This window comes from Heterodontus francisci, chromosome 6, assembly GCF_036365525.1.
Source record: "Heterodontus francisci isolate sHetFra1 chromosome 6, sHetFra1.hap1, whole genome shotgun sequence".
In the NCBI taxonomy this organism is placed as follows: Eukaryota; Metazoa; Chordata; class Chondrichthyes; order Heterodontiformes; family Heterodontidae; genus Heterodontus; species Heterodontus francisci.
This window is the reverse complement of record NC_090376.1, coordinates 92,224,081-92,247,021: the sequence shown is the minus strand read 5'-3', so window position 1 is coordinate 92,247,021 and position 22,941 is coordinate 92,224,081. Positions and strand designations below refer to the sequence as shown.

At 44.0% G+C, this 22,941-nt stretch overlaps 1 protein-coding gene across 3 annotated transcripts in view; it reads right to left on the bottom strand.

Moving 5' to 3' along the window:
* arhgap42a (Rho GTPase activating protein 42a) overlaps positions 1-22,941 on the bottom strand; it is a 503,828-nt gene that overhangs the window by 264,975 nt on the left and 215,912 nt on the right. The window contains exons 1-2 of one of the 3 annotated variants that reach the window (XM_068034056.1): positions 8,239-8,283; positions 7,241-7,270 (exon numbers count right to left, since the gene is read on the bottom strand). The exons of the other annotated variants lie outside the window; for them this stretch is intronic. Coding sequence (XP_067890157.1) covers positions 7,241-7,243 — 3 coding nt within the window. The 5' untranslated portion in view covers positions 7,244-7,270; positions 8,239-8,283. Of the gene's footprint in view, positions 1-7,240; positions 7,271-8,238; positions 8,284-22,941 lie in introns of those variants that run through there. 3 annotated transcript variants of the gene reach the window in all.

The following is a 22,941-nucleotide window of genomic DNA, read 5'->3' as shown; positions in this document are numbered from 1 at the left end:
GAGTTCTTCAGGGTAGTGTTCTAGGCCCAACCATCTTCAGCTACTTCATCAATGAACTTCCCTCCATCATAAGGTCAGAAGGGCGATGTTTGCTGATGACTGCACAATGTTCAGTATCTTTCGCAACTCCTCAAATACTGAACAAGTCAGACTCCATATGCAGCAAGACCTGGACAATATTCAGGCTTGGATCGATTAGTGGCAAGTAACATTCGCGCCACACAAGTGGTGGGAAATGATCATCTTAAACAAGACCGAATCTAACCATGTCCCCTTGACATTCAATGGCATTACCATCACTGAATCAACCATCAACAACTTCCTGGGGGTTACCATTGATCAGAAACTGAACTGAACCAGCCATATAAATACTGTTGCTACAAGAGCAGGTCAGAGGCTGGGGGTTCTGAGGTGAATAACTCACCTCTTGACTCCCCAAAGCCTATCCACCATCTACAAGGCACAACTCACGAGTGTGATGGAATACTCTCCACTTCTCTAGATGAGTGCGGCTCCAACAACATTCAGGAAGCTCAACACCATCCAGGAAAAAACAGTCTGCTTGATTATCACCCCATTCACTCAGTGGCAGCAGTGTGTACCATCTACAAGACGCACTGCAGCAACTCACCAAGACTCCTTCGACAATACCTTCCAAACCCGCGACCTCTACCACCTAGAAGAAAAAGGGCAGCAGATGCACGTGAACACCACCACCTGCAAGTTCCCCTCCAAGCCACACATCCATCCCGACTTGGAACTATATCGTCATTCCTTCACTGTTGTTGGATCAAAATCCTGGAACTCCCTTCCTAACAGCACTGTGGGAGTACCCGCACCATTTGGATTGCAACGGTTCAAGAAGGTGGCTCACCACAGCCTTCTCAAGGACAGTTAGGGATGGGCAACAAATGCTGGCCTAGCCAGCGATGCCCACATCCCAGCAAATAATTTTTTTTTAAAAATCACACAAAGGGTGATAAATACGTGGAATGGACTTCTGGATTGGACAATGGAGGCAAAAAAAAAAACTGGAATCATTTCAAAACCAATTGGCTGCTGAAATGGAAAGATTTAAGGTCTTTCTGGACCCTAGTTCTGAATAAACTAAGGGGGGGCTTATGACCGTCCTCACATTTAAATACCTTGGTCAGTAAGACTATAAGAAACAAAGATCCTGAAAATGGTAAACCTGAAGGTGTAAGGGTCAGCAAGACTCCAGTAAATAACCTATAATATACAGGTAATCACTGACCACCTCCAGGCGCGTATCCATTGTCTCTCGAGATAAGGAGGCCCAAAAGAACAGGTAATGTTATCAATATTACTAAATCCTTGGCTGCTGACATCATAATTCCTGAGAAGATAGGTCTGAAAGAAGCAAGTGAAGGTTCAACACTAATTCTCAAAAAACAAAAATCATGTACATAGTACAAGGTACGACATTAAACGATTAAGGAAGACTTAAGAAAGTTGACATTGATAGTATTGAGGGATGCTGCATTGTTCTAATTGGTTTCAACTGCAGTTCAAAAACACTTCCAATCTACTAGTGAAATAGATCATGGGATATAAAAATGATGATTAAGGCTAGCATTCAGACATTTCTGTATGGCGCTGAAAATTACAGCTGTGAAAATATAAAAGCAGAGGCTAGGTGTTTTTGAAACATGTGCACCAGCAACAGAAACAGAGCAAATTACAGCAAAGGATTCTGATGATCAAAGCAAGTATGCTACAAAGTTAAAAATCAGTACTTTAGAAAGGTGATGGAATGTACCCAGATATTGGGAGGAGGAAAAGAGAGAAGGTCAATGCTAAGAGGGTAAAAATGTATATGGAGTAGATCTGAATGAAAACAGACAACCAGCTGCAGAAGCTGGCAGAGAGAAAACCATGATAGAAAGTCTTGAAATATCTATGGCTAACAGCTGAATTAAATATTTCTTACCCTAAGTATCAGACCCAATAATACATACTGTGGGAAAAGTTAGTAGGTCATCTATGTCAATGGTATCCAAATATTTCTGATCAAACATTTAGATTGGCACATTAAGAGGTTTGTAAAACTAACAGCCACAGAATATTTGGCAGTATATAACGAAACTGAAACCTGTGTTGCTCAACTGAAAAGTAGTTCTGAATCTCAAAATCTGTACAATTTGCCACCATCTGTATTTTATCAGGTTTCAAATGGAAAACTTAGTTGTTATACATTCAAATCAGACCCTTTCTTGAATTTGCATGTCTGAAGCTGGACCTTTTGTTTTAGTTTTCAGACATGCAAGGTGGTTTGCAGGTCTGCTTTTATAGACTGCATCAATATATAGTAACGATGAAGCTAATGTCCATATTTCCATAAATTCTTAATATAAAAGTTATCTTTGGCAATTGTGAAAGAATGTGAACACTGAATTTTTTTTTAAACCTTAATAAAAGCTATCCTGCATCCTGGTCATGTTATTAAGCAGAGTAAATTGTCATGCAGGCCCCCACCTGCCAAGAATGAGGCACATTAATTTCACCACATGAACACTGATTTTTAAACTGTTACTGGAGTAAAGAAAGAACTTGGTCTTTAAAAAGAAAAGAGCACCAGACCCTTGACTGGAAAGACAATTTGCATATTTACACACAGTGCTTAAAAGGGACAAAAGACCATGCCCTGACACATCCAAACCACAATGGATTTGATTACCAGACGTTGAAGGTGGAGGAGCTAGCATTCCAGGTTGACTGCTAAGATGGCCGAATACGCAAACAGACGTGGTCAGGCCAGTTTAGTCACATGACTACAACATGGTTGTTGGAGGTTGTTTTTGAACCTGTCACAGAGAATTTGAATGCAGAAAGCTGTTTGCTCCTGGACTAAAAAGACCTCCCTTAGCTGGCTTGCCGCAGCCTCTCCTGTCTGCTTCCATCTCTTTCTCATGGAACTGAAGACCCATTGAAGAAACAAGAACCCCAAGAGGGAAAAGTCTCCTACAGTGAACAAGGTTTAAGAAAAATACTGGGCCCCAATGAAAAGCAAGACCATATCTTCAATCAAAGACTACAGTGAACTCGAAGCACAGTAACAAAAATCCCTCCTCAGAGATTGCCTTAAACTTTTTCACTTTATTTTTCTTCTGCGCTTTTCTGTCTCTATTTGCAGGAGCATATCGCGTATGCATGCTAGGATGGGGCGCGGCGTGTATCTGCAGGTGTTAACCAAATTAGAGTTTTTTGTTTAAGTTTTAATAAATTTCACTTTTCTCCTTTAAACCTAAGAAAGCCTATTTGTGCTCATTTCTTTGCCTTATAATTGGAAAGCAGTGAACAAAACCCTGTTACAGTAAAACCAGGTGATGGCTGAAAGGGGACCCCTAGACACCTTTCTCACCTGGTCGTAACAAAATAGTCACACTGGACAGAAATGTTTTTACAACTGAAGGCGTTTTGGCCTAAGGTACGCATACCAACTTGCAATTACTTTATCAAATTATAACTCAGATCCATTCACTGAGTTATCAGACATACTTCCATTTGCTGAACATTTTAAGTTCTGGAATCATTTATGCCTGATATTGCTCCTATGCTAAATGATGGGCGGCGCAGTGGTTAGCACCATAGCCTCACAGCTCCAGCGACCCGGGTTCAATTCTGGGTACTGCCTGTGTGGAGTTTGCAAGTTCTCCCTGTGTCTGCGTGGGTTTCCTCCGGGTGCTCCGGTTTCCTCCCACATGCCAAAGACTTGCTGGTTGATAGGTTAATTGGCCATTATAAATTGCCCCTAGTATAGGTAGGTGGTAGGGAAATATAGGGACAGGTGGGGATGTGGTAGGAATTTGGAATTAGTGTAGGATTAGTATAAATGGGTGGTTAATGGTTGGCATAGACTCGGTGGGCCGAAGGGCCTGTTTCAGTGCTGTATCTCTAAACTAAAATGACCTTTTGTTCAATTAACAGAAAAACAAAGAACACCAGAACCTTTTATTTTATAAATCGTGCTTTCATTTTATTTTCCTCGTTAAACAGCCTCCTGGTACTACCTACCCAATTCAGCCTTAGACATGGGCTTTCTTTTCCAATACATATAACACCATGAAAATAGCAAAGCATACCATCGGTTTTGATCACAGTATATTTCAGTTATAGTCAGAGAGTAAGAATTGTTTGTACAAATTTGCTCTTAATCAGCGTACAAAGCTGTAAAATGTTGCTTTATACACAGGACAAACTTTGAATTGAGCAGTCACGTTCAGGAATACAGCATAAAGGTAGCACTTGGCGACCGGTAACAGATGAGGAGATATTGGAGGAATTTTCCCAGAGAACCAGTGACGGCTTTGGATGCAGGCAGGTAGGCAGGCAAATTCACACCATACAGCAGCTTGCCGGTTTCCCAACACATTGCCGCCTCCATGTGTTTTTCCAGAGGTGGCTTAATGAAGAAGACGGATTCCTGCCCAGCATCAGGAAGAATATAATCAACCAATTAAGGGGCCACTTGACGACGCTAATTAAAGCAGCAAAGCAATTTTGTTGGTGTCAAGTCGACCCCTCCTGTGTCTGCACCCCAACAACTTAAAAAGGAGGTGGCTGCACAGCAGGAGGGACTGGCTGTATCACAAATGAAGGATATTTAAATGGTACCAGCAGAAAACAGCAAGGCTGCTGTCTTCCCATCTCACATCTTTGCCATTAACAGTGGAATTTCTGGAGATGGATGTCTCCAATCACCATAGACCTCATGAGTTCTCAGCCGTTCCCCGGATGCTGATGTCAGCTCCAATGCTTCCCTGCTGCTTGGGTTTCAACAGTGCTCCAGTAGTCACACAGTGAGGGCTGCTGGCCTCACTTGTAGTGGGTCAAGTTGCCCTGAACTCCCGATTCCGGAAGCCACCCACCATCCCTAATTGGACAGCGAGCACAGAAGCAACGTAGCAATTGGCTGCCTCCCATAAAATTCAGCCAGCAGACATGCTATGTTGAGCGAGGCGAGGACCCAGAAATTGTCCCAATGCCGGGTTCCCGAAGCTTTTGGCAAAACTGAGCCCATAGCTCGAGTGTTTAAACCTTTAAGACTAAATATATGTTTAACATTGCTAACTTTTTGATAACTTCCCAACTTTATTTGGTTCTCATTATTGCTGTAGGCCTCTCCAATTATAGACCAATCCTCAACTTCAGTGAAAGTCATTGCTACAAAGCAGTGATCAACAAAGCAATTAAAATGCTGAGCTCTATAGCTAAACAGGAGGAAGTCATTTTTAACTGCAATGTTCTGATTAAAGTGCCCATGAGTACTTTAACATAATCAGAAGTGTTGGAAACACTCAGCTGATCAGACAGTATCTATAGAGAGAAGAAACAAGGGGCTTGTTACTAACAACCCAACAGCAACCCCCACGCGCCCTCCCCACCCATCTACAGGCAGAGGGGGTGGGAGGAGAGATGGGAGTCAGGGTTGGGTGCTCGATAGTCAAAGACACAAAACATGACATGAAATTTAAATGAGTGAGTGGCATTTTATCAAGGTGCTTAAAAGTCAGCAGGCCCAATCTTAATAAAAGCTGAGTGCTCCCAGCTGCTTTTTCAGTTCCCTCTCAGACATGATTTGGTCTGAGTACTTCGTGTGAGAGTGTGATTTATAGACCTTTGAGGTGGTCACATAAAGATGATCAATATGGGTGGCACCATGACTACTTTTGATTGGACTTCAGAACAGAAAGAGAATGAGCATCATCAGCAGCAAAGGTGTGCTGTGGAGGGAGCTGCAGGTGGCCAGCAGACAAGGGAACAGCAGAGGTGTTGAGGTCGTAGGAGGCACTCCCTACCAAACAGGGTCTACAGACAGAGGATGAGTTTCCTGGACCCCGGTGGAATTGCAGTGCTTCCGAAGACAGTGATTATCACGTTAGGTGGTCAGAGACATCTGCAGCCTCCTAGAAGGAGGCCTGCTTCCTGCTGGGTTGGTGGCTAAGCATAACCAATGGCTATGAAAGTCACCACCACCCTCAATTACTTTGACTCAAGTTCCTTCCAGAGTGCTACCAGAGGCATAGCAAGGGTCTCACAGTCAGCTTCACATAAATACACAAGGCAGGTAGCAAATGGATTGTTTGCCAGTACTGGAAGGTATATAAATTTCCCCCATGATGGCAACAGCCATATTGATTGGGCACTTGGAATTGCTTCTCTGACTGGCTTTCCACAGGAGCAGAGTGCCATGAACTGCACACACATGGCAAACCGAGATCAATCTAGAGCATATGTCAACATCAAGGGATTTCATTCCATCAGTTGGTGTGCAACCACAAAAAAAAGGTTCATGCAGGTGTGCGCAGACTCCCTGGGAGCTGCCAGGATACTTTCATACAGCGGTAGTCCAACATCTCCAACCTGTTCGGACCTGGAACCACCCTTAAAGGGTGGCTGCTAGGCAACAAACGATACCCCTATAAAAATTGGCTGATGGCGGTGCTTTTCAGTAAAGGCCTGCTCGGGTATGCAATTGAAATCTGACCCGGGCCTGACAGAACCACATTCAACCCGAACTTGACCCGGCCCAAGTTCTTTGATCTTTTCCTGCGCCCGACCCGACCACCGGAATGAAGTTGATTATATCAAAGAGGCTGTGCTCTACCTCGGATGCAATGGAGACATTCACTCGCTCACTGCAGCTTAGTGAGGAGTCCGGATACACGTTTCCTGCCTTGGCGTCCTGGCTGTTCGAATTTTGAAGCTTTTCCCTCCCTGAGCAAAAGGTGACCCGGCCCGACCTGACCCGAGCCCGACTGTCGGACCCAGAAGAGAGACCCGACCCAAACCCAACACACGTCGTTGGGTCTGGTCGGTTTGGGTCGGGTAGCCATGCTCTACTTTTCAGCACTCACTACAATGGCCTCTCGGATAATCATGGTGTGCTATGTTCTGTATAACATAGCGCAGCAGCGAAGACTGGAAGTGGAGGAGGAACAAGCTGCTCAGCACTGTTCATCTGATGAGGATTTCAATGGTGAGGAGAAGGAAGATGGGGCGCTCAACACCAGATCAATCAATAGCATTGCTGCTTGAAATGCCAACCCAAAAAGGTTCAATGATTCACTCTCACTGCTCACTGTAATATCCCCATCGCCACTTACCCAAGCAGACCTGGAACTATCCACCCACTCGTTCCACATACACCAATTGATATCTGTCAAGTTATGTCTACACATTCAGCAACAAACATATGAAAAGTAAAGACGACACTCACCATTCAAGAATGGGGAACACAGGAAAAATGCTGCAACATAATAAATTTGTGACTTAAGAAATTAAATTATATTAACAATTACTCTAAAACACATGCGTGAACTGGAAGTGCTTTCTTTTTCTGTCTCTGGCACTTCAACATGGTGGAATCCCTGTGGTTTCAGCAGAGGCAGAGACAAACTGTTCTGATTCCTACCCTGATGTTTGAGGTGCTCGTGGCCAATGACCTCTGGGTATCAGAGCCCATGAGGGCCCCACCAAAGACTGCCCTACCTGCATCTGTGTGGCGGGAATTGGGCAACATGTCAGGTACTGGTCATGGGAAGGGGTGGGTGGGTGTCAGCAGATGAAACATCAAAACACTTTGAGCATTAACACTTGCATCTCCCTTATCATCCTCCTCCCTCTCCTGGACATGCCACACAACTGTCTCTCTGTAGGAGTGCAGCTTGGAGGAAATAAATGATGTCTTGGAAGCCCACATCTAACCTGTCTATCAACCTGTCTAAGACGATAGACATGTTGGTGTCCAGAGTTTGCAAGAACGCCATCTAGGCTTTCAGGGACTCATCAGAGCACCGTGATTCAAGTTACATGGAAAGAGACCAATCTCCCAATGGAAGAGTGCATCTTTGCAATAGCCTGCGGCATCACTCCATAAATGCTTGAGCTGGACTCCTCCATCCTCTGGGGCATTGTGGACAGGTCTGTCAATACTTCACACAGTCACTCCTGCTCTATCATTCACCTTTTCTCTGATGGCTCCTGAGTTTTCACATCTCTGTCCAGGTGAGCAGAGCATGGAAAGCACTGTGCCCTCTGATTCAGGCTCTCCACAGCTTTCCTTGCCACCACTCTGCTCATGCTCGCTTATGAAGTGGAATGAATGTGGAGCATGTGAAGAAAACCAAGACAATGGTGATAAGCAGAGACCTAACCCTGGAAATGAAAATTGAAGTAAATGGACAAGCCCTAGAACAAGTGAAAAAGTTTACATACCTTGGGCAGGTTATCACAGATGATGGGAGATCTGATTGTGTGATCTGAAGGAGAATTGAGATAGCCAAGATCAGCTTTGTCAGTTTGAAGGATTTGTTAACCATCAACGAAACTGACCCCGAATCTTAGGAAAAGAATGCTTAGGTCCTACATTTTGTCATTTATGTTATATGCCTCAGGAGATCTGGACAGCAATAGAGACAATTGATAAGCTGAATACATTTGAGATGTGGACATATCGAAGAATGGTCCGCATATCCTACACAGACAGAAAGATTAAGAGAAAGTGCTTGAAATGGCTGGAGAAAAGAGAAAATTAGTGCATAACATCAAAGAGAGAAAGGTACAATACTTTGTTCACATCATTAGAGCAGAAGATAGACAGAATCAATTATTGGAAGGAAAACATAGGAGAGGGAAGCAGATAGGAAAATGGATGACAGATATAATGGACTGGATGCAGTTCACCTATGCAGAATGTGTAAGGTCAGCACAGGACAGACAGAGGTGGAGATCCATGGCAGTCAACCTTCTGGGAAGAAGATAACAAAGATCGAATAGTGTGTAAATACTTGAAGATCACAACAAATCAATGGTTTCTAATAATTCCTTCTGTGAAGACTGCAACAGCACACCCTGTGGAGGAGCAGGATACCACTGACAGAAATTTTTGAAATTTTTACATTTAACTGCACACGTGTGGACACCAGAAGTTGCTGTCAATAAATGACAGCGAGCACTGATAGTTTTGCCCTTATTACAAGTACAAAATCTAGGCCATTATGTCACTCCTGGCCCAATTTCAGCAACACATAAGGCACTTTTACCGTACCATTTGTTATTCAACATTAGGTGACAGGCTCTGTTGGCCCATCGGGCTCTCTTCTGAAACGGAGACCCTGTTGTAATGCCTTAAACGTCAGACACAGACCCAAGTCACAAGTTCAACATATAGGTGAGCAGCATTTTGTCTAAACTAGTCCATTTGAATTAATTCCGCCATTGGCGGTTTTCCCTCCTTTACTTCAGCAGATACTCAGTCAGCCTAGGATTCAATGCAGAACTGGTTCTGTGAATTCTTATGTCATAATGCCATTTTACTTGCTACAACAGAAGGCACTTAATCCAAGAACAATTCATAGCCCCATGATTTTTTGGTTCTTTGTTGGAGATTATGATATTTACAATTATTATAGCATTAGGGGGAATACTCTTCACATTTCCCCGTGCAGCTGCAGGGGTGCGGGGCAGAGTGGCAGAAGGAAAGATGCAATTATTTTTGTTCGGTAAGGAGAAACCGCCATTTTATGAGTTCACTAGTATCCTAATGTTAATCTACCAAAATGAATTTGTGCAATTTTTACACAGACTCAGTTTCTATGATCAATGTCATTTGTTCTACTCAATTTGAACTTCTTTTGGTCATCTAAATGATGCCAAAACTGCTATTTCATCATGACTACTCCTCCTAAAAGTAATGGACCATTAATAGATGTTTATCATGATATAGTTCAGTTTAGTTTAGATATATGGGAACCAAATTCGAACTAAAGGCTTTTGACTGCCTTAAATCCTGCAAAATGTTTTATATCAGCACAGATATGGAACAAAATCTACCTTGAAGATGGTAGGTCTCACTGTAACGTAGATTCTTTATTGTAAATGCTTTATTGTATAATCTGAATCCCAAATGCATTTTTCATTCAGCTGTCTGCATATCCTCTAAATTTGCCAACTGTCGACATGAAATATTTGTACATGAATAGAACACAAAAGATTATTCAGCAGAACCGTCCATAAAAAATGCATATCTATTTATGTCAACTGAGGCTAGATCTAGCAGTGTCTCAATAGGAATGTAGCATGACAGTGACTGTTTAATTTGTAGTCAAGCATTTAATGTCTTTATCAATAAATAATTATTCTAGTAGAAAAAATATATATTCCTTTGCATACAGAAAGATACATAATTGGACAACATACATTCCTTTTGCATGGGGAAAATGACCAAGGCAAATACTGGTTGTCCATTTTATTATTTTTGCACTGTCTCGCCAGTACAGATACAAGGAAATCAGCACTGCTAGCCAAAGAGGTAGCATGCAGGCCACGTTCATGCTATCTTGCCATATTCGATGCCACCACTAAACATTTCCCTCCAGCTGCATAATGTTGTTTAAGAGTGATGTCCCTTTAAGAACTCAGTATGCTAATGAGCTAAGTACCAGGATGTAGTCATGTGTCTAGAAGCCATAGTCACTTTATACTGTAACACCCAAAAAAGTTCTGTATATAGTTTGTCAACACTGGGAAATGTCTCTCACATTAAAGTATGCAGTCACATTTTTAGAGTTATTTAGTCTGAATAGAAATCAGCCCTCTGGAATCCTGTCTCTCTTGGTTTTTCATTAAATACATATTATTCAATAGCATTTTGACAAATAAAAAAACTGAAATGTATATGAGGAAGAGAATTGGCTTTCCTACAAGAGAAAATAAATCATATTTAATTCATTAACAAAAAAGCATGAGAACTATTAACTTGGCAATGTTTACATGCCTCAGGGACTCGAATAGGAAAGTCTAAGAAAAACAATGGTCATAATAATAACTGAAAGCTAAAGATTTCTTATGGGTTGGAACACAATTTAGTTTTCCCACAGGGCAGATCAGTTTCAAAAAGCAGTTTAAAAGCCATAGTTATTTAGCCAATTTTAACATTTGCTTCGAAACATTACCCAAATTGTGCAAGTCTAGTCACCATTTTTTGCAAGCAATAAAATACCTTTACGCTTTGATTGGCCATCCTGCCAGCATATTACTGTATGTTTTGAAAAGATAAAATATAATGCTAAACATAAAAAGAATCACAGGTTCTTTTTCTCTGGTTAAAAAAGTTGATGAAAAACAAGCAGATACTGAAAATGTTCGGGGGTTTTTTTTGGGGGAAAAAAGACCCTCTTTAATAATGCATATTTAACCTTACTTTGGTCCTTGACATTTAAGAAAAAACTATATTAAAATTAGGTTTATGTTGGTTATTAAATATTTAATCTATTCTCACCTTCAAATGTTAATTTGATGTTCAAAAGGAACAGAATTTTACAATTGAAAATACATTCTAGAAAAACATTTACACAATTATGTACTAATCTGTTAATATATTGTACATAATGATTAGGCAACAATACTTGCTAACAAATTTAAATTCTAGTGTTTGCTTTATCATCCTCTGAAGTACTGTTCTGACCCGGTGCTGCACAGCATGAGATCTTTTACCAAGTGCTTAGACAATTGAAGTAGTCCTCTAATTTGGAGAAGATAGCAGGAGGCAACAAGAAAACATAGTTGCTGGCTAAACTTCTCCATTATCAGCACTTGACAGCGTCTTAACAGGTGTCAAGGTGATCTATGGTCCAAACACTCAAGTGCCCAGCCTGCTGAGAGCCAGGCATGGACGAGAACCCATCAAGGATATGGAGCCAGCCAGTGCTCGCCAGAGGAAACCCTCAACTAAGACACTGTCTTCAACTTGAATGTCCTCAACCCCACCCCTAGACACCCCATCTGGCTCAGTCTCAGTGCTACCCCAGTCCAGAGTGAGGTCCAAAGAGCCATTCAACAACTAAACAACAACAAGGCCTCTGGAGCAGCCAGAATCTCTGCTGAAATCCTGAAAATGGTGGAGATACACTCCTGGTACAAATGCACAACCTCGTATCCCTCATCTCAGATGAGGAGTGCTGTATTCAAGAAGGGAAACAAGACCAATTGTGGCAACAGCAGAGGAATCTCTCTGCTGCCTGCCACAGGGAAGATCATTGCAAGGATACTCCTCAATCATCTCCTCTCAGTGGCTGAACAGCTCCTTCCAGAGTTGCAGTGCTGTTTTTCCCATCAAGAGGCACCTCAGACATAAGGCAAATCCAAGAAAAATGTACACTGTACAAGGCCTTTTTCAACCTCACCAAAGCCTTTCACTCTGTGAATCACCAAGGCTTATACAGCATCTTCTCAAACTTGGCTGCCCTCAGAAGTTTGTCACCATCCTCCATCTACTCCACGATGACATGTAAGCCGTGATCCTCACCAACGGAACCATCACAAACCTGATCTCAGTCAAGACCGGGGTCAAGCAAAGCTGTGTCATTGCACCAATCCCTTTCTTTTTTTTTCTTCACTGCAATGGTACACCTCACCTCCAGCCAACTACCTGCAGGCATGGAGATCATCTACAGAACAGACAGGAAACTGTTCAACCTACATCGCCTTCAGTCCAAAACCAAAAATCACTCCAACCTCAATCGTCAAGCTTCAGTATGCAGATGATGCTTGCATTTGCACTCACTCTGAAACAGAGCTCCAGATCATCATCGACTCCTTCTTGAAGCATATGAGAAATTGGGTCCGTCACTAAACACTCAGAAAACAAAGGTCCTCTTCCAACCAGCTCCCACAGCACAACACCTCTCCCCTCTCAAGATCAATAGCAAGATCCTGGAAAATGTAAACGATTTTCCATATCTTCAGAACGAGGTTCATCATCGCCTCCAATGTGCCCGCTCAGCCTTTGGCTGACTGAGGAAGACAGTATTTGAGGATCAGGATCTCAAACATGAGACTAAGATCATGGTTTACCAGACAGTGGTGATCCCTGCGCTCCTATATGCTTTGGAGATTTTGAACAACCTGCAACAGGCACCTCAAAGCACTGGAGAAGTACCACCAGAGGTGCCTCCACAAGTTCTTCCAAATCTGGTGGCAGGAAAGGCAGTCCACCAGGAGCATCCTCTCCCAAGCCAACCTGCCCAGCATTGGGGCAATAAATCGCCCAAAACCAGCTCCGCTGAGCGGGACATGTCATTCATATGCTTGACATGAGACTCCTGAAGTAGCTGTTCGACTCAGAACTTGCTTGCAGCAGGAGAGTACCAGGAAGACAGTGGAAATGCTTTACAGATGTCCTCAAAGCATCCCTGAAGAGATCAAACATCACCATTGACTCGTGGGAGTCCCTGGCTCGTGACTATCCTAGATGGAGAAAGCTCATTCGGGAAGGCATCGTACACTTCGAGGGACTACATCGGGAACATGTGGAGGCGAGGTTCAGCTATCAGATTGAGTGGACAAACCTCCAAGCTACTCATCTACCTGATCCTTCAAGCATCACCTGCCCCTCATGTGGCAGGGTCTGCAGATCATGCATTGAAATTATCAGCCATCTCAGAACTCATTGAACTGGAGTAGAAACAAGTCATCCTCGATCCCAAGGGACTGCCGAAGGAGGAATCATCAACATTGCAATGTCATTACATTATTAATTCAAAACAATGCACAACTTATGTGGGATGAGAACAGGACAGCAGAAATTGATGTGGTACAATACTGAGCAATGGAAAAGTAATGACTTATGACAGTCAAGTTACGATTGATTATTTATGGACGACCAACAACAAATGTTATCCCACATCCCAGAACTCCTTCAGTACTTGGAATTGGGCCTATCTAGCTGTATCTTGCAATTACCATGAAGTATTCACTGCACAATATGCAACGAGGTGTTAATATGCCTGGGGAGTCAAAAAACAAAGAGAACACAAACTTCTTTTTAATTTGCAGTTCCTTAAACATGGAAGCAATTAATGGTTCACAGCCACTTTAGCAGAGTAAGGCCTAGTTCCCATTTTGACCAGTACTTTTCCATTAGTTGACTGCAGGAACACACAATATATTTTGTTTAAAAAGTAGAGAATACATAATAAGGGACACAAGTTTATTCTAAAAATTAGGAAAATATCTTAACAGTAATTTTTTCTGAAAGACCATTACAAATTTGGCATTTCATGAACAATGTTTGTTTTCTTACTCTATCTCAGAAACAATGATGCAAAAAGCAGTTTTAGTCTATCCTGTGATAGAATTTCTATATTTACTCTAGCTCCCAGTTGACATTTCAGTGGTCTGAATACCAGCAAAAAAAAATTACATCCCCAAAATGCCAAATTTCAAAAGACAACCAAGATATAATGGGCTACTATTCACTCGTTTATTTTGGTGAAAAAAACCATGGTCTAGAAACTCAATTTTTCAAATAAAACGGGTGCCTAAGAGCCCAAAATGGCAGGCAATGTGTGTGCCCATCCCATGATTGAAACTTGTCACTCACCACGTTGGATTGGGCTGCTCTGTGGGCACTCATTATAATGTTCAAATATTTTCCCTACACTGTAGAACGCTTTTGTAAAATTGGTCTGCCTGACTCACGTGATAAACTCACTTAGCAAATCATGGAACCTACAAGAGCATTATTTAAAAGCCGCATCCCCTCCATACTGGTTAGTTGCTGGTTTGTCCTCTTAAGAAGCTTGTTAATTTCTGGACCTTTTGTTGGTTATTTTACATATTCTATATATAATTATGACTTCTGGGAACAATTTTGAGCTGGTGCTGGACTGCTGCATTCTGCTTTGCAAACAGCTTTTTCCAGTCATGGGTGGTCTGATAGGTCTGCCTTTGCAGCTGGAGGATGGGGAGAGAAGTAAAGATGAGAGAAGGAGCAGCTGGGAGTAGAGGAAGGAGGAGGAGGGCACTTCACAGAAGGCCGAACCCACAGCAGGTTTTCAAGGAGGACTTCTTCAACGTCACCAAGGAGCAACGTGTGAGGTGCCTGCACTTCGCTAAGGAAGCAGACACTTAGCTATGTCATTTGCTGCAGCCACAATTGGAGATGCAAAGTACATAGAATATACAGTAAAGAACAGACCATTCAGGTCAACAAGTCCATGCCAGAAATAAGTGCATGGACAACACTGCACTTGGTTGTCAGGGTCACCAGGGCCTTCAACTTTTACGCCATGAGATTGTTCCAGCTGCAACAGGTATCAGTGACAGCTTGCAGTTTTCCGTGTATTGCTGTACGAGGGAGGTCACCGAGACTCTCTACGGCAGGAAGAAAATCGACATCTCTTTTCCCACAGGCAGACCGAAACAGGACAAACAACCATTATTTACTGTGGGTACACAGTGCCAGAAACTGCACCTATGTTGCCTTGTATGCTCACCATCGCCAGCCTGACAGCGTTCTTAATAGAAAAAAGATCCCACTCCCTGAATATACGATTGTGACCACAGGCAAGTGCATCATACAGATCTGTGCCCAGTTTCTGCAGCAATCATGATTCATTCACCCAGTCCTCTGTGCCACCTTATTCCAACTAAGCCATCAGGTCTCAGCTTGGCTAATTTATGACGAGATAACATGGCTCTTGACCCCTGTCAGGAAGCTGTGCACTGCTGCAGAGTACACCTGCAATGAAAGCCATTCTACCACCAGTAACATAATTGAGCAGACGATCGGCAAGCTTATATGAAACTTCCACTGCCTGGATAGTTTGGGAGGAGCTTTAAAGTATGCTCCTGACCATGATTTCAGATTTATGGTCATATGCTATACAACTTCCCTATACTGAGGGGCCAACCCTTGCCAGCACTTAAGTAGCAAAGAGTGGTGGAGGAGGAGGAAAAGCAGCATGAAGAGGTGCTATCAAAAGGGCATTCTACCCCGAGGGGAAAACAGGATGCCCCGTCTCCTGTCCATCACGTAGACCAGGGCCTGGAATTCCATTCTACCAGCCTTCCAGCCATTTCTCTGTTCACAAGCATTTCTTGCCTTCTCCAACCACAATACATCTCCACTTTAAGAGGAGCTGGCTTCCTTTATGTGGCATCAGAGACACTTGATTCCTTCCTCCCACCCCCAACTCCCCCAAACAAGCATATGCTCAATAAGCAGTGCAGGTAGGGTAGAGGCATATGTCCTGCTATCTGAATGCATGTTTCGGGCATGATCAAATTTCTAGGTCCATAATTTTTCACATGCAATATATCATGCAAAATATTGTATGCTGTATGTAAACAGACATTAAATGGACCTCTAAATTAAATAAAGCACACCCATATCCAAGGTATCTGCTTCAGCAACCAAGGGAAGCAAGAAAGAAAAGCATTTATATCCCTCAGAAGTCTTGGATTCTTTGCATACAATTAATCACCTTCTGAAGTGCAATGCATTTTATCCAGAAGAAAGTCCTACTCACACAGATGGCGCCCAATTAATCAGTTTTCTGTGGTGCCAGAGGAAGGAAGAACGCTGGCCTGAATGCCAAAAAAATCCGTCTCTGCCCTTCAATTGCCATCATGGGTCCTTTGACATCCACTTGAATATGCAGTTTGGATGTCAATTTAATATCTCATCCAAAGAATTACACCTCTGACAATGCAGCACTAAATTCTGCAAGCCACAAGCTGGACAATATGGAAACTGTCCTACAGCAAACAAACACCACTAGCTGTTGTATCTCGAGACCTAATTAAACCTCTTCAGGTTCTAGATGTAGCAATATGCGATGCAAAGTTGCTGTGGGAAACCAGATGTTTGAAGGCTTGCATATTTCACTGCAAAGGGAAAATTGAGGAAGGCCACCTTCGATGAAGTATGAGAGTGGGTGGCTAGTACTCAACAACCATTGTCAAGGGATTCATAAAGGCTAAAAATCATTGTAAGAACATCAGCTTCAGCAAACATAACTAGAGGAACTATCAGGGGTTTCAATGAAGGAGGAATCTACAAAGAAGCATTTCATGATAACAGCAATGTGAGGACTGAATTCAGTTGCTGCAACGGATTGATTACAATGAAGCGTTCCTAGACCTTGGCTCATAAAGCATCAATACCCTGAACGACTATTGCATATTTTATAGCTTACTTAAAACTGCTGATAGTTAACCTTTTCCAATAATTAAGGTTAACCTGTAGGTGGCAATAGTGTAAAAGTCGTTTGAAAAGCAGCAGTGAACAGATATGCTGTATTTAGAGCAGGGCTGCAACATAAATGTGACTGCTGTAAATTATTTGGCTGACAATGTTTTAGGCAATTGCACTGACACAAATGTACTTTCTGGCAAAAGGAAGATTTTGATTACATTTATTGAAAATGTAATAAATCTCTTAAAGCACCAGCCACTGCATCTGTGGTCCAGAAATTGCGATGGCGATATTAGCGTCAAACACCATAAGTTACATCGTTTTCTTCTGCAATCCTCCAGTGGAAAATTCACACCACAATTGCTGGAAATACAATTAAAATTTGTGGCAGCGAGCACAGCGGCTAATTGGGAGAAGCATAGCCAACATCTGACATACATCCCAGGTAACGAGGTCTGATATGGGACAAAAGAACAGATTGGCCCAGATTGTGCAGTTTTAATGACAGCAAAATTGTCAGCATTCCCCATCAATACAACTGTGAAAGTGGCAGCAATTTCTGGCATCCACACATGCACAATTCAACGCAGAAATCCAGACTTTGCTGTCAGGTGATTTCCTGCTCCTCCATAAGGTGCAATGTTGAAATTCCCGCAGAAGGTAATCTTTAGAAACCGAACTGGCATGAACTTCAACTTTTACGCTGTAATATTGCTTTATTATAAAAAACCCTGAAAATGCTACATCTTGTTGAATGAGGTCTGGCTGGGTTTTAATAACGTACTAAGTCATAACCTAGTACTGGCCGCTTGCCAGGGTCGCAACCCCCGCCGGACACCTCCACCCCCCCCTCCCCCCGCACCACCTTTCCCCCCCCGCACCACCTTCCCACCCCCCTTTCCCCCCCATCCCCCTACCCCCTCGCAACCCCTCCCTTCATGAAATCCCAGTTTACTTGTTAGGGCTCCTGCTCAGGGATAGGAGCTAACAACCCCACTGCCTTGTGGGCGTCTCGGGAGAGACCAAGGCTAAGGGAGTAAACCCTAACAGAAAATCCAGAGCGGAACCCCAAAGGTGGTCATGTGTCACCTTTGGCATGTTTCTGGCAGTTCCTGCAGCCATACCGGTGCCAAACATCGTGCTCTGCACTCCTTTGGACCCCACTAGGAAGGCCAAGAGGGGGGCTTTGACGCTTGGGCAACTCACAACCTCCATACATTCCGCCCAAGCATGCGCCATGGAGAGGTCACTCCATAGTCGCCTCACAGCGACCAAAACAACACGAAAGGCAGCAGTTATGGGTTATAAGTCCAGCTCAATTGGTGTAGAGATTGGACGCCACGGGTTGCCTTTGTCGGTGGGAGAGGTCATCGCATCTCACTGGACAGCTACCGCCCGCATCAAACTGGGCAGCCCCCAGTCAGAAAGGTTCTGTTCCGCCACAGTCAATGGGTGCTTGGAGCTCAGGGTCATTGCCCAACAAGTGGACTGTAACACCGCACCAAACAGCACGACAAAAAAAGGAAAGAAGGTACCAGCCCTTCGTTTTGCAAGCCGGAACATCAGAACTATGCGTCCTGGCCTGTTGGAAGACCTTACGCAAATCAATGACTCTCAAAAGACCGACATCATGAACAATGAGCTCAGTAGACTCAATGTGGACACTGCAGCACTTCAGGAGACACGCCTCCCGGCGAGCAGATCTCTAAGAGGGCAAACGACACCATCTACTGGCAGGGTAGGGATCCTGAAGAACCAAGACAGCATTTAGTTGGCTTTGCCATCAGAAACTCTTTGCTCAGCATGATAGAGCCACCTTCAAATGGCTCAGAACGCATACTGTCCATCCAACTGCTCACCGCCTCTGGTCCAGTACACCCACTCAGCATCTTTGCTCCCAACCTGAAGTTAAAGACCAGTTCTACGAGGAACTCCATAATATCACTAGTAGCATTCCTAATACCGAACATTTGTTCCTGCTGGGGGACTTTAACGCCAGGATTGGGGCCGACCATGACTCATGGCCCTCCTGCATTGGAAGGGTGGATGAGAATGGACAGAGACTGCTGGAGTTGTGTACCTATCACAACCTCTGCATCACCAACTCATTCTTTCATACTAAACCTGGTCACCAGGTTTCATGGAGACACCCAAGATCATGTCATTGGCACCAGCTGGATCTCATCGTCACAAGGCGAACCTCTATAAACAGTGTCCAAATCACACGCAGCTTCCACAGTGTGGACTGCTACACCGACCACTCCCTGGTGTGCAGCAAAGTTAGACTCAAGCCAAAGAAGCTGCATCACTCAAAGCAGAAGGGTCGCCCGCGCATCAACAGTAACAGAATTTCTTATCCACAGCTGTTACATAAGTTTCTAAATTCACTTCAAAAAGCACTTCAAAACACTCCTACAGGGGTTGCAGAGACCAAGTGGGCCCATATCAGAGACGCCATCTATGACTCAGCCATGACCAACCTTGGCAAACGTGAGAAGCAGAAAGCAGACTGATTTCAATCTCACTTTGAAGAGCTGGAACCTGTCATAGCCGCTAAGCGCGCTGCACTGTTGATCTACAAGAAAGCCCCCAGCGAGTTAACATCCGTAGCACTTAAAGTAGCCAGAAGCACTGCACACAGAACAGCCAGGCACTGTGCAAATGACTACTGGCAACACCTATGCAGTCGTATTCAGCTGGCCTCTGACACTGGAAACATCAGAGGAATGTATGATGTCATTAAGAGAGCTTTAGGACCAAACTATCAAGAAGATCGCCCCCCACCCCCGCTCAAGTCTAAATCAGGGGACACGATCACTGACCAATGCAAGCAAATGGACCGCTGGGTGGAGCACTACCTAGAACTGTACTCCAGGGAAAATGTTGTCACTGAGACTGCCCTCAATGCAGCCCAGTCTCTGTCAGTCACGGATGAGCTGGACGTACAGCCAACAAAATCAGAACTAAGTGATGCCATTGATTCTCTAGCCAGTGGAAAAGCCCCTGGAAAGGACAGCATTACCCCTGAAATAATCAAGAGTGCCAAGCCTGCTATACTCTCAGCACTCCATGAACTGCTTTGCCTGTGCTGGGGTGAGGGAGCAGTACCTCAGGACATGCGCGATGCCAATATCATCACCCTCTACAAGAACAAGGGTGACCACGGTGACTGCAACAACTACCGTGGAATCTCCCTGCTCAGCATAGTGGGGAAAGTCCTCGCTCGAGTTGTTTTAAACGGACTCCAGAAGCTGGCTGAGCGTGTCTACCCTGAGGCACAGTGCGGCTTTCGAGCAGAGAGATCCACCATTGACATGCTGTTCTCCCTTCGCCAGCTACAGGAGAAATGCCACGAACAACAGATGCCCCTCTACATTGTTTTCATAGATCTCACCAAAGCCTTTGACCTCGTCAGCAGACGTGGTCTCTTCAGACGACTAGCAAAGATCGGATGTCCACCAAAGCTACTAAGTATCATCACCTCATTCCATGGAGGATATGAAAGGCACAATTCAGCGGTGATAGCTGAATAGCCGTGCCTCATCAGACCCCTTTCCTATGCTGAGTGGCATGAAACAGGGCTGTGTTCTCGCACCTACACTGCTTGGGATCTTCTTCTCACTGCTGCTCTCACATGCGTTCAAGTCTTCAGAAGAAGGAATCTTTCTTCACACAAGATCAGATGGCAGGTTGTTCAACCTTGCCCGTCTTAGAGTGATGACCGAAGTACGGAAAGTCCTCATCAGGGATCTCCTCTTTGCTGACGATGCTGTATTAACATCCCATACAGAAGAGTGTCTGCAGAGACTCATCGACAGGATTGAGGCTGCCTGCAACGAATTTGGCCTAACCATCAGTCTCAAGAAATGATCATGGGACAGGACATCAGAAATGCTCCATCCGTCAATATCGGCGACCACGCTCTGGAAGCGTTTCAAGGGTTCACCTACCTAGGCTCAACTATCACCAGTAACCTGTCTCTCGATGGAGAAATCAACAAGCGCGTGGGAAAGGCATCCGCTGCAATGTCCAGACTGGCCAAGAGGGTGTGGGAAAATGGCGCACTGACACGAAACACAACAGTCCGAGTGTATCAAGCCTGTGTCCTCAGTACCTTGCTCTATGGCAGCGAGGCCTGGACAACGTATGTCAGCCAAGAGTGACGTCTCAACTCATTCCATCTTCGCTGCCTCCGGAGAATCCTTGTCATCAGGTGGCAGGACCGTATCTCCAACGCAGTAGTCCTTGAGGCGGCCAACATCCCCAGCATATACACCTTACTGAGCCAGCGGCTCTTGAGATGGCTTGGCCATGTGAGCCGCGTGGAAGGTGGCAGGATCCCCAAGGACACATTGTACAGCAAGCTCGTCACTGATATCAGACCCACTGGCCGTCCATGTCTCCGCTTTAAAGACATCTGCAAAGGCGACATGAAGTCCTGTGACATTGACCACACGTCGTGGGAGCCAGTTGCCAGTGATCGCCAGAGCTGGCGGACAGCCATAAAGGTGGGGCTAAAGAGTGGTGGGTCAAAGAGACTTAGCAGTTGGCAGGAAAAAAGACAGCAGTGCAAGGAGAGCGCCAACAGTGTATCAGCCCGACAATCAATTTTATCTGCAGCGCTTGTGGAAGAGTCTGTCACTCTAGAATTGGCCTTTATAGCAACTCCAGACGCTGCTCCATAAACCACTGACCATCTCTAGGCGCTTACCCATTGCGTCTCGAGACAAGGAGGCCAAAGAAGAAGTAGTCATCACTGCCACTGAACGGCCCCCTCGCCCTGAAAAATTAATTTTCTATTTGTGTAATGTCAAATTTTTACATGATGATAGAAGTTCCATAGGTTGATAATACAATTTTTAAAAATTGTTTATTACATTGCAGCTTCTACCTTATTTCCATGTCTGTGTCCCAATATTCATTTTGCTGAATGTAAAATGATTTAAAAAGAGAAAGATAATCAATGCATTTTACTTCCTCGTTTGTTGTCTGTGAGAATTCTTCAATGTGATTGGATGTTTAGCCTGCTTCGTGACATCACTGTTGCTAGATGCCCAGAGATCCCCTGGACCTGGTGCTAGAATCAAACTAGCATTGGGAAAGGTGAAACCCACGCCATAGATCGCGAGATCGTTGGGGGCAGCTTTCTTTGAGATCAGTGGTGAGGATCATCATTCACTGCTCACTACAAAATCCAGCCAAAATTTAGCAGTGTTAAATGCGCGTCTGTGGATGCCAGAAATTGCTGTATGTTTCACAACTGTAATGACGGCAAATGCTGACAATTTTGCTGTCATGACAACTGCACAATCTGGGTCAATCTGTTCTTCAGTCCTGTATCAGATTCCGTTTAGGAAAATGGCTGCAGAGTGTACGAACAGAATGTCCTGGTTGGTTTTAATAACATAGGAAATAGGAGCAGCAGTAGGCCAATCGGTTCCTCGAACCTGCTCCGCCATTCAACTAGATCACGACTGATCTTCTACCTCAACGTCATTTTCCCGCACTATCCCCACATCCCTTGATATCTTTAACATCTAGAAATCTATTGATCGCTGTCTTAAACATACTCAATGACTGAGCCTCCACAGCCTCATCTCAGTTCTAAATGGCCTACCTCTTTTCAGAAGACTATGTCCCCTGGTTCTAGACACCCCCCCACCCCCAGCCAGGGGAAACATCCTTCTTCAATCTACCCTGTTGAGCCCTGTAAGAATTTTGTACGCTTCAACGAGATCACCTCTTATTCTTCTAAACTCTCGAGAATATAGACCCAGTCTCCTCAATCTCTCCTCATAGGACAATCCTGCCATCCCAGGGATCAGTCTGGTGAACCTTCATTGCACTCATTCTGTGGCAAGTGTTATAAGAGTGATTCTATTTTTTGTAAAATATGTTTTTAAGGGCTTATAATTGTATTCTTGACATTGATTCATCTG